Source organism: Notothenia coriiceps, unplaced genomic scaffold, assembly GCF_000735185.1.
Source record: "Notothenia coriiceps isolate Sejong01 unplaced genomic scaffold, NC01 NC01_scaffold00000339, whole genome shotgun sequence".
NCBI classification, from domain to species: domain Eukaryota; kingdom Metazoa; phylum Chordata; class Actinopteri; order Perciformes; family Nototheniidae; genus Notothenia; species Notothenia coriiceps.
The window spans coordinates 13362399-13374112 of record NW_011333040.1 but is presented as its reverse complement, the minus strand read 5'-3'; the positions used below and the strand labels follow the sequence as shown (position 1 = coordinate 13374112).

Genomic DNA, 11714 nt, shown 5'->3' with positions numbered 1-11714 from the left:
GGGTATTTCTATAGGTGGTGTGTGGACCTCACATCCTCTAGGGGGGTCCGGGGGCATGCTCCCCCGGGAAGATTTGTTTTTTAAATATGTAAGTTAAAAGCATCAATATGGTGCACTTTGAGAGCAAAATGAAGAGATATATATATACATCTCTCAACACCCATTTGAAACAGAACTGTAAACAGATTTCCTATTTCTTTATGGATATTTTACTAATCACTCCCCTTTTAAACTGTGTTCTTTTTTTACTGTTATATAGTATTTCATACCTGTTTTTTAATTTATTCTCTTATTTTTTTATAACTATAGCGTAATGATCGTATAAATGTGTGAATCGGAAATAATTGTTTACATTAATCGTGACCAAACCGTTTGAGACCCACTGACATAACTTAGACTAAAGTTAACTATCTAAACACTCAGAGAGTCCAGTTTAGTTCACTGAGCCTCTCAGTCTGACAGGAGAGGACTAAAATCCGTTAGCGTAGCTCGCTAGCACCAGAAGCTAACAACAATGATCTCCGGTACTGGTGCGCGCGCTCTCTCTCTCTCTCTCTCTCACACAAATGGCTCGTTCCACACACACACAGAGCCGAGCTTGAATGAAACACAGAGACCCAGACGTACTTGTACTGTACTGTATCATATTATTTTTGAATCAATATATTTTTTAATTATGATTATTTATTTTATTTTTTCATAACCATTTTTCCTCCTGGTCTCTCACTTTGAGAAACACTGGTTTAGGGTGATATGACTATTCAACTTAAGTGACATAATTGAATACAGTACTTTTACCAGAGTACTTCTGCTTCAGTAAACGATCTAAGTACTTGTTCCACCACTGTTTTTTGGACGGGATTACTTTTCCAGTGCCAGGCTGACTACCATGCAAGGATAGCACAGGCTGTCAACAGGCCTTTCACCTCATGCAACACACACAGTACAGTTAACTATGGGGGAGATGTAACGATGACGTGCTAAAAATCTCCTAAAAATAGCTCCTGGGTGTTTCACATGTACACCTCTGACCTTTCATGCTTGCACCGTCACTGCATTGGACAATTTAAATGGCCAGATCAAGTCCATTTAAACCCCGTTTACGGTGAATTTACAAGCAGACTGACACAAAGCACTTGCACAACAGAAGCAAACGGGGGTGTGTCACGCTGCACGCTGTCATGCAAAAATAAGAAGTCTGACCTGATCTTTTTGATCGGGCTTTAAATTCCAAGAGTTTCCAGCCGACATCTGCAAGGCTCGCCATGCTTACACTGTCAAATTCACTCGAAAGTTAAAGGATTTCCGGTGCCATCCTTCAAAATAAAAGAGGTGATGAGGCTCACGAACGACAGAAATGTAAAAAGTTGACATAATGTCTTAATTAGACAATATATTACGTTAAAATGTGTCACATCATATTCATAAATATCAATGTCATGTGTCTGTTATTCGCTTAACTTACTTGTTAGCTAAATATTTGTATTTATTCTGAAGTTAAACTCCCTTCACTTCCGACTTAGATCTGGCTAACTCCCTTTAACTTGACTGAGCAATGAACCCATGCTATGAACTGTCAAAAATAATCTGAGCACGACACTGACGTGAACAAGGAAGCTGTGAAATTGTAATATTTACCCTTAAAACAGTGCATTATTTCCACCTCTTTATAAGAAAATTAAAGATAGCACAGCATATATCAAAATATTCAAAAATATTATCAATTTGACACGCCATTCATTCAATTCAAAATGCAATTTCACTCTGCCGTAAAACAACGTGCCGTATTACAGTCGGTGTTGTTGTGAGGAGCTGCCCCTGCCTCGAACAAGGATGTGGAAATTAAAATGCAATATTTTGGCATGTTTGTTACTTTTTCTGGGACAATACAATACATTTGCTCTACAGGATGTAACGGCCGACCTTTTTGCTGCCGAAAACTATGGGACAGTGGCAGCTTTTGGAGATTTTTACGCGGATAAACAGACAGACATGTTCATCATCAGAGCACGTATGTGAATGCTCTAGTAACGTCACTTTTATGTCTGTCTTGTTAGTTTATTAACCATTGTGCCAAATTATGTACAATGTCTTATTCATATGCACTGCAAATTGTCTAAATACATTAATACCACTGTAAAACTAACCACTATTATTCCGTTAAGGTTTCTTATACAGTGTGCCTTAAATATGGTTTATGCTAACACTTTCTTTATATTTAAAAACAACGAATGAATGATTTCAGTGGAGATGGGATTGCCTGTAATTTGTATCCATGTTGACTTTTTCAGAGACGGAAGTGGTGATATTCCAGGCTGATTCGAAAATACCCTACTTCAAGCCCAAAATTCACATCAAAAAGGACATTTTCCCAAGGTAATATGTCTATTTTGGTTTTAATATGTTCCATTTACACCTTATTTGTAATACATCATGTTGTAAATAACTTTCTCTGAATACTAACGTAATAACTTAAATGTCAGGGTGGTATTGTTTAGCTTTTAAGAGGGAATAGCTATTTTGCTCTCATTTTAATGGACCCTCTTCCTGTTCAGGGATACCATCATCACCAGTGTGGTTCCTGGGGACTACGATGGAGACTCTCAGATGGATGTCCTGCTTACAACTCAGATCCTGGATTCCAAGCAGACCACTGTTTTCATCTTCTGGGGAAACAACCAGACATTAGGTACACTGATGCCAACACTTAGGAAAGATTAGGCTGACTTTTCTGCCAATGGTTATTTTGTACTCTGGGATTCACTTTCCTGTTGGGTACAAATGATCAGTCGGACAATGAACAGAACATTGAATAGAGTACTATTTAACAGTTAGACTTTCCACCGGTGTGATTAATTAAATCACTAATTGCTGGACAGTGGGGCCATCGTTAACGTAATTAGCTCAACCTGTGCTTTCATGCAACAGGTGAGAATGTACGCCATGGAAAAGAGAACATGACTCTAATTGTACTTAGTACATTCACTCAATAAATGTTCTTAAGTATAAATTATAAGTATTTATTTTCCTGGAACTTTCTACTTCTACTCCACTACAATTGAGAGATAAATATTGTACTTTTACATTTATTTGGCAGCTTTAGTCACTTTTCAAATTTATATTTTACCTACAAAAAAGAAAAGAACTTATCAATACATTTAACTACCCAACACTTTATAAGTTGTCCAAACCACTAATTTGCATATTATTTTGTAGTCATTTAAGTCATTTTGTTGTAACCTTAACCTTTAATATTGGAAGTACATGTTCCTGGTGTAACTTATAAACTTTCTCCTAAAATTCTTAATATTTAAATGTTTCATTGTGTGGCACATTTTTACTCTACTAAAATTACAATAAAAGGTAAATATTCTAGAGTTTGGGTTACTAAATAAGTCATCATATTAATTGACATAGAAAACATACAAAGTGCTTATAAAATATAATGTTATGTCATGGTTTGAGCTACCCCAACCGTTTATTAGTTTTCCAAAAAATTATTGGCAACTGATTTGATAATAATTTTGGTCATTTTATTTCCAAAAAGGATATGGTTAAAGCTTCTAAAATGTGGATGTGCTGCTTTATCATTTTAAATCATTAAAAATGTGTTTAATATTGTTTTTTTGTTTATTATGCATTGGGTACATTTAATATTTGAATATGTTCCTGGTAATACTTGTATAGTTTCGCCAAAGTTACATGTACAATGCAGGACTTTTACTTGGAAATGTTCAATTAGGTTTTAGGAATTTTTCACAAATATGTCAGTACCAAAGTGATATGCAGATTGATGTTTATATACAGAAAAATGTAAATCTTTTTTTACCACCTCAATTTTTAGGCTCCTTCTCACTGTACAAGAAAAGCACATCTTAATATTTTTGTTGTGCCAAAATCCATGTTTATTTTTATTTATATAAATGTATATTTGTTATGTTTTTGTCAGACTAAGCATTACTCAGAATCGGTTGTTTATCTTCTGCAGATATGAGTGGGTGGATAATGCTGAACAAGACCTTTACAGACCAACCTCTTGTTATGGAGTAAGTATCAGTCTGAATGGTGTTAACATACTTTTTGATAAACTTCTGTTTAGTTTGCATGTTTGAAGTAGAAATAATTCAATGTAAATTCACAAATATTTGTTCAAAAGGATTAATTATCTTTTTTCTTCAATGTGGCTCTTAACAGTTACAAAACAGTACTTGATACACTTGTGAAATCAAATTTAAACCTGTTGCTCTCCCTGAGGTTTCTCCCATTTTTCCCTTTAAACTGTGGGTTTTCTCTGGAAGTTTTTCCTTGTACGATGTGAGGGTCTAAGGACAGAGGGTGTCGTATTGTCATACTGATATTCTGTACAAACTGTGAAGTCCACTGAGACAAATGTAACATTTGTGATATTGGGCTATATAAATAAACATTGATTGATTGATTGATTGAAACCAAAATCATTGAAAGCTACGTTACAAAAATAGTTCTTAAGAAAATGAATGCTGGATGTTAAAAATACGCTACACTGCATTGTCTGCTTTAAGAGTTCAGTAATACACATATGTTGTACGGTTTGTTAGAAAGCTGAAGAAAAACTATATCGGTGGTTTTATTTAACATTTTATGATATTTTAACCTTAATTTAATTTGTAATTATCTTATTGTACTTCCTTTGTTGTCAATTTTTCATTATTGTAAAATGATATATATTGAGAAAATTGCCAATAATATAATACAAATTGTAATTATCTGACAATTACAAGGGGGACTGTGGCGCAGTGACGTTGTGCGTTGGTGTTGGGATCAGGGGTGTCACAGGTTCAAACCCCACTGCAGTCAGCATGTCGTTGTGTCCCTGGGACACTTCACCCCAAATTGCTCCTGTGGGGATTGTCCACAGTATTGAGTATGTTAGTCGCTTTGGGTAAAAGCGTCTAACAAGTGACATGTAATGTAATGTAATGAAAGTGCATTGCTGGACTTAAAGTTGAATATACCAATTGTGTTTAAAATGAGATAAAACTACTGATGTTTTCTGGCCCCCTTATGTATTAAACAGTTTCAAAAGTGACCATAGAGATGTAGCTATACCTCTCCGACATTGCCAACAAGCATACACAGTATATGTCTAATAAACTGTTATCCAGAGTATGTTTTATCTATGTTTTATTTATTCATGTCAAATTCTTCCCACAGCTTCAATGGGGACATGATCCCAGACATTTTTGGAGTCACAAACGCCGTCACCGAAGTATGCTACGTCACGAACAGGTAGTTAAATCATTCTCAACATTATTTTGAAATCCTTATGTTTATTCCTAAGACTCTCGTATATTAAAACATATTCGATTTGATATCCTGCTGTTGCTTCTTGGTTTTTCTTTGCTTCAGGATTCCAGTGTGGAGGAATGCTTTGAGTTTAGCTGTCAACATGCGCATCCCTCACTCGAACGCGTTCATCGACCTCAACAAGGATTTAACTGCCGGTGAGTCAATGATTTAAAAATGGATACCCGTTTTTAAAGGAATGTCTTAACAAATGTCAAATGCTAATGTTCTTCAGCAACACCCATGACATATTAGTATTAGCAAATACTGTATATGCATTTTCAGGTCAGACAATTGTCACACAGGTTTCTTTTTCATTGTCCTAACCTTTAACAGCAGTTATTAGCTGCTAGTCGTTACGGAAGAGAAGGGGGAATCACTTAGAAAATTAAACTAGAGGTCATTTCACACTCGGAGATCAAAGTTTCATTCTAAACAAGCTTGTTCATCTGTCCTTTTTGTCACTTTATTTTTCTCACACTGCCTGTGCTGCAGCACCTCTTTTCACCCTCTGTCTGAAACCAGAGCCCAGTCTGTTCTGATTGGTTACCTGGCTGACTGTTGTGATTGGTCAACCGCTTAGAGATTTCCCGCCCCTTAGTCTATCACGTACAATGTGTTATAGCGCTAGCCAATAGAAGCGTGAGTGTTATATAGTGATGTCATAATGTTATGGAAGTAAACAAAAGAGTCCAATGCAGTGTGTGGGAGAGAAACTCCCTCTGGAGGGAACCTCCGGATTGTAGCCTTTGCAGACCATTGACAATGCACTAAAAGCTATATAACACTACAGGAATGGGAAACCCCAATAAGCATAATAGGGCCTCTTTTATTAAATCTAGGGGACAGACCCTGCTTACTTCCCATTTGTATTTCCCACATGCAGACCATAAACAATGGTGTATATAGTAAGGGCTCAGTATTTGTTACTTGCTGAATTAAAATAATGTTAATTCGAATAGTAAAAAACTTGACAGTTTGTTGAAAAAATAAAGCTACAAAAAACTTGTGTAAATTATATATTTTCTAAACAATTTCCTGTCCAAGCACTCTTTAGTTCACAACTCCGATTCATTTATTTATATAATGTGTAAGCTCAAACATGTTCGCACTCTTCTTAATTGAGACCTACGACTTACAGTTTATTTATTTAAGAAACTCAATATACTATATGAACTCTGTGTGTTTCTATTATATTTCTTAAGTGCGTATATGGGAATGGTTGAGATCGTTTGGCATTGCACAAAGATTACCCAGACAAGACATACAGTTAATGCCCCCAATTTTCAAGTTGACTAAGAGAGAACGGAAAAGCCATTTTCTTCACCAGTGAATGGGGAAATCACCCCGCTCTTGTTCTACAGCATCTCACTCCTGTCCTTCTGCCCACTGAGTGTGGCGCTGTCATTTAGACTTATAGACGAATTTCTCCCCTCTGGAATCTAATCCTCGTGTTTTGAGGAAAGCAGAGAGGGTTTGGTCGTGTCATACTCACTGCAGGTAGCTTTTTGTGCTCCGTGGTTTAATTCCCAGGGCTGTCACAGTTTAACCAGAGCAGATTTTAATTCAAATCTAATTTGTGTAGGGATTAGGAGAAAGTCAATAAACTTCCAATTGAAATTGACAGACTTAAACCTAGAGACCCACACTTTGTCTCTTTTAATGGGGGACAGTGGATCATCAATGCTACAATTCATTTGAGATGCACAACAGCACCGTGTGACAAGTTGTTCTTGTCATAAATCTCAAATATATATTATGTATTCGATATACACCTAATTGAAATGTAAAGGTTTGTGGGTGTAAGAACTTTGAACATGCTGTGTCTTAAAAGTCTCAATATGAGACACAGATTTGGTGTTACATTTGAAAACATCAAATACTTTTAACATTTGGAAGATTCTACTATCTAGTTGATTGAATTCAACATTTTCTACTTTAAATAAAAAAATAAGGATTAATACATGTGGAATACAATTGGGCTCTCTGAATACCCAATGTATGTCATTATAAGAGTGTTGAGACTCCACAAAAAACAACAAAACATTCAAATGCACCCTATTTGGTATGATAAAAAAATAACACTGGTTGCTAAAAACGGCATGATTGTTTTCCCTAACTGCAGGGGATTAGCATAAATGAGCATGTTTGTAAAGGGGAGACTTGTTGGAATCCATAGAACCCATTTTCATTCCACTATCTTGCAGTGAGAGGTTAAGGTACCCATGTAAATATGGCCTCGCCCATTTTCTCTTTTTGCCTTCATTTTGAGCTATCTTTACCTTTCTTTCTGACAAACTTGCATTGCATATCAGTATCCTAAGCTGGGGACGCCATTAATTCGACATCAGAGGGTTAAACAAATCCAGATTCATAGAGCATGGATTGTGTTGGGGTATCATTGGTTTCTACTGCTTCTACAGCCGTCAGAGTGATGGCCTGCACGATGCCTGTCAGTCCGTGTCAGAAGTCCCTTTTTACTTCCTATCCCCCACACATGTATACACACCCCACACACACTCACACAAACGCACAAGGACGGTGATCATTACATCCTCATTAAGTGTGTTCAGCTGCGTTCAGTTCGCTGTGGGTGAAAGTGATGCAGGAACAACAGAGCGTGAGTAGGAGAAGCAGTGGGGAAAAAGCTCACTGTACATCTGGTGGATGTCAGAATCTTTGGCTGCCACTCTATGGGGGCATGCAGACGGAGGCAGACGCAAGCAGGAAGTGATGGAGAAATCAAGCTGTGTCGGAGAGGATGAATGGAGGGATGAATGGTTTGAAAGAAATGGATGGAAGGAAAGATAAAGGGTGGGAGGAGGCTGAGCAAGGCAGTTGGTGAGTCTTCAGCGTGGCTCAGCTCACTGTCTGCTGTGACCACCTGCTCCTCTAAGCAGGACTGGCAGGAGCTTAAAGACAATCTGGGTCTCAATGGATGGCCAGTTTGAGCTACATTTAGGTTGGTAGCTATTAAACTATCATTCATGTTTTTAAAGATTCATAGTCTTCATTATATAATTTTTTTTTAACACAACCTTAATAATCTGGCTATAGGCCTGGTATCAGAAATAGACTTGTGCCAAACTTTTTCATATTTATTCACTTAACGCTAAATGTGTTGCTTATAGAAAGCTTAAAGATAAGATTATTTCAAAGCTCGCTGAGCCATGCAGCCTCCTGTTGGCCATGATAAGATGCTATGAAAATAAAAATGATCATCCAACCCAAATTGGAACCATTCAACATACTGTATAGACTTCAGCAGATGCCACAGTCTCAATTAAGACCAAGTAAAAATAGCATGTGAAAGCCTACACTCGCTGCAGGGCAGGTTTAATATATTGCATTGGATGGGCGACTGTGGCTTTCAATCGGAAGGCTGTGAGTTCGATTCCAGCTCCTGCAGTGAACATGTCGATGTATCCTTGGTGTGTGAAAGTTAGCTTCCTTGAACTCTGTATGAATGCGGTATGAATGGGTAAATGATGAATTGTGAATGTATAGCACTTTAAGGGGTCATTTTACTAATTGGACTATGCGTTTTAAAGAACATTTTATATATGAAGTTGTAACTGTTCACAACTGAATTCAGCGAGGCTCTTTCTATCATACTTTACTCATCATGTGTATTTGGAATTACCCATGGTTTCTTATCTTTCACTGTTTGTTAACGTTTTAGCTGAAGTTTGCAGATTATTTCAGTGTTTAAAGATGCTTTCAATTTGTTTCATATTAATGAGTATAAAATGAGGGAATATATGCACATTCATCTTAATTAAGACATGCAGAGTTAACCCTTAGTGTGGGGAATAAGAGTGAAACTCTTGGAAATGCAACTTGCATAAACATGGGAGGGAAGAAACAAACTAGAATTACACTTTTAAACAGTCAATCACAACAACAACAAAAAAGGTGTTTATAATGGAGAGGGATAGAGGTTTCCTATCAGTATTTTGCACATTTTGTTGACAATGAAAAGCTCTAGGTGTCCCCTCTCTCACCCACCAGTACAGTAATACAGTAAGGTATTTTGTTAGCGACGTCCAAAGAGGATGAGGGTTGTTTCGGGGCCGTGTCACGACTCCAATCTCAGTCCAATGTCATCGCTGTAAACAATCCCTTGGTAGTGTATTGGCTGGCCTCACTACATCAGCACTGCCAGCAAAAAAAGTCTGGAATTGTTTCCTGGCCGGTGTCAAGGCCTCATTTAGCCGGCTTATTGGACTCTCGAGCCAACCAACCTGGCGACGACATACTGCATATGGCTCGTAATCTCTTTTGTGACTATCATCATCCTCCAGCCAGTGTCTCTAACAGCAACGCATTCATAACAGCTTTGTGTTCACGCTCTTTTGTTTCCCAGTTATTTGGTCTCTTTCCTCACACATTGAGGGGCTTTTTTCCATTTTCTGATGGTGTGACTTTTGTACGTTGGTCATAACATACAAACTTCTCTGGAGGCAATAGTGTGAGGAAGAACAGGACAACGGTCAGGACAAATATCACTGAAGAGAAGTTTACATGGCGTTGTTCCAATGGGATTTTTCTCTAGAAAAGTAAAGAGTGTCTTCAGAATTTTGGCCAAGGTGGTTTAATGTTTATTACAAATAGTTTTGCCATGGAAAAGGTTGTGTTTATATTGGTATAGCTCTGTAGGCATAGTTGTTCTGGTTATTCTCAACGCAGTGACAACTAATTAGCCAGTAAAACGGCTTTAGCAGGGCAGCCAGAAGGTACCAATGTATACAATACATTGTTGATGTGTGCAGGTGTTTCAATAGCCCCCAAAGTGCCTGTTATCATCAAAGCCAAATGGCCGCAGGAGACGTCCTTATCGCTGAATGGTACCCAGTATTCTCCCACATCATATCTCCAGTTTTAGATCATGGTAACCCGCAGGGGTCATATCACATCATGTCAATTCAGAAAGAGCACCGCTGGGCAGAAAGCTTTCAGGAGCATGATGGGAACTTGTTTGAGGGAAGAGGTAGTAATTAGAAAGTAATTATAGATTCAATTTTTGTTGGGAAAGAAAAACATGCACAAAGACAGCAATACTGGCATAAGGATCCACCATTGCTAGGCAACGGGCATGGTAATACTCTGTGCAGCATCCAATTAAAGCAGCTCTGTGTCGAAGTGGCTTGTTGATTGCCTGACTAATAATCTGTTGGTGGTGGGGGTAGGAGAACAGATTTGCCACCTAACAAGGTGGCCAAGAAGAAGAATTGATTATACAGCGATTCAGTTGAAATTTGGATGGCAGAGGGTGGAACTTATAATAGATATTTTGGTAATCAGCATACTATTACAGAGAGAATGATTCACAGTGATGATCATCATTTTAGATCATAATAGTATAACAATAGCAGTGTGTTTCCTGATTACTTGTCTTTTTACTTACATTTGTCTCTATTGGTAAACTGAGAATAAAGCATATTTTCTGTTCTTTTTATCTAGTAAAAAAATTTGACCATCAAAATGAATATAACAACACAATGACCAAAAGAAAAAGCAGCGTCAGACTGATTCACTGGTCAAAAGCATGGATGCACTCAAAGTCTTGATGAATAACTTTATTAGACACCTTTGCAGCTCTCACAAAAAAACTAACGGACGTCAATGATAACATCTGTCTTGTGGGATTAACTATATTTTAGCGGCAATATCATAAAAAGATAAAATTGTCCAAAATCAAACTGCAGCTGAGGCTCCAGATAGCTTAATGTATGCAAGGACATCATCCAAATTGCAGGCAAGAAAATCGTTTTGTTCAATTGATTCCAATAATCCAACAGTATAATGACAATAGTTGTACGTAGTCTTGCCCTGTGCCTTTCCTTTGACTTTCCTTGACCTTTCCTGTTAATGGGTATGTGCCCATTCTGGTGCACCAATCCCACCTCCACCTGTCTCCTTATGTTAGGTGATTAACTGTTGGGTTGTCTGATTTCTAGAATTATTCAGACCAACAAACAATTTATAAACAAATGAAAAGTAAAGTGTTGCTATCCTCACTAAGTAAACCACTTGGGCAAGCCTTTTGTGGAGGAAAAAGCTGATTTAGTGCTGATAGAAGTCCAAAACTAAACATTGGTTCAGGCTTTTTCAAATATCTAAACAACTTTCTCTTTATAGTCTTCACATGTCTTATCTACCAAAACTGAGTGCAAGATATGACAGTTTGAAACCCCTGAAACCAACAGCTACATTCAGCCTACATCTTCATTAACATGTCAGTGGCATTCAGTGCTCTTCTTCACATTCTCATTTACCCATTTCATAAATATTTGTGAGCTCACAGGCATTTTAGGAGCGCCTGGTGCAATGCGCCAGTCCTTTGAGGGATATCGATTGTAGCATTTCCGCCTCCGGGAAAGCTGGCA

At 37.6% G+C, this 11714-nt stretch overlaps 1 protein-coding gene across 1 annotated transcript; it reads left to right on the top strand.

Moving 5' to 3' along the window:
- Positions 1–1794: 1794 nt before the first annotated feature.
- Positions 1795–10210, top strand: itfg1 (integrin alpha FG-GAP repeat containing 1). The gene is made up of 7 exons (XM_010777772.1): positions 1795–2011; positions 2292–2376; positions 2556–2689; positions 3989–4046; positions 5194–5268; positions 5389–5483; positions 10098–10210. Exons 1-7 carry the CDS (start codon positions 1834–1836, stop codon positions 10208–10210), a joined length of 738 nt encoding a protein of 245 aa, XP_010776074.1. The 5' UTR covers positions 1795–1833.
- Positions 10211–11714: the final 1504 nt, after the last annotated feature.

Bases quoted from the DNA above. Each gene is read 5' to 3' on its own strand.
- itfg1 (XM_010777772.1), top strand. From the start codon at position 1,834: ATGTGGAAATTAAAATGCAATATTTTGGCATGTTTGTTACTTTTTCTG. The intron at 2,012-2,291 runs GTATGTGAATGC...TGACTTTTTCAG, and splicing joins CATGTTCATCATCAGAGCAC to AGACGGAAGTGGTGATATTC. The intron at 5,484-10,097 runs GTGAGTCAATGA...TGATGTGTGCAG, and splicing joins CAACAAGGATTTAACTGCCG to GTGTTTCAATAGCCCCCAAA.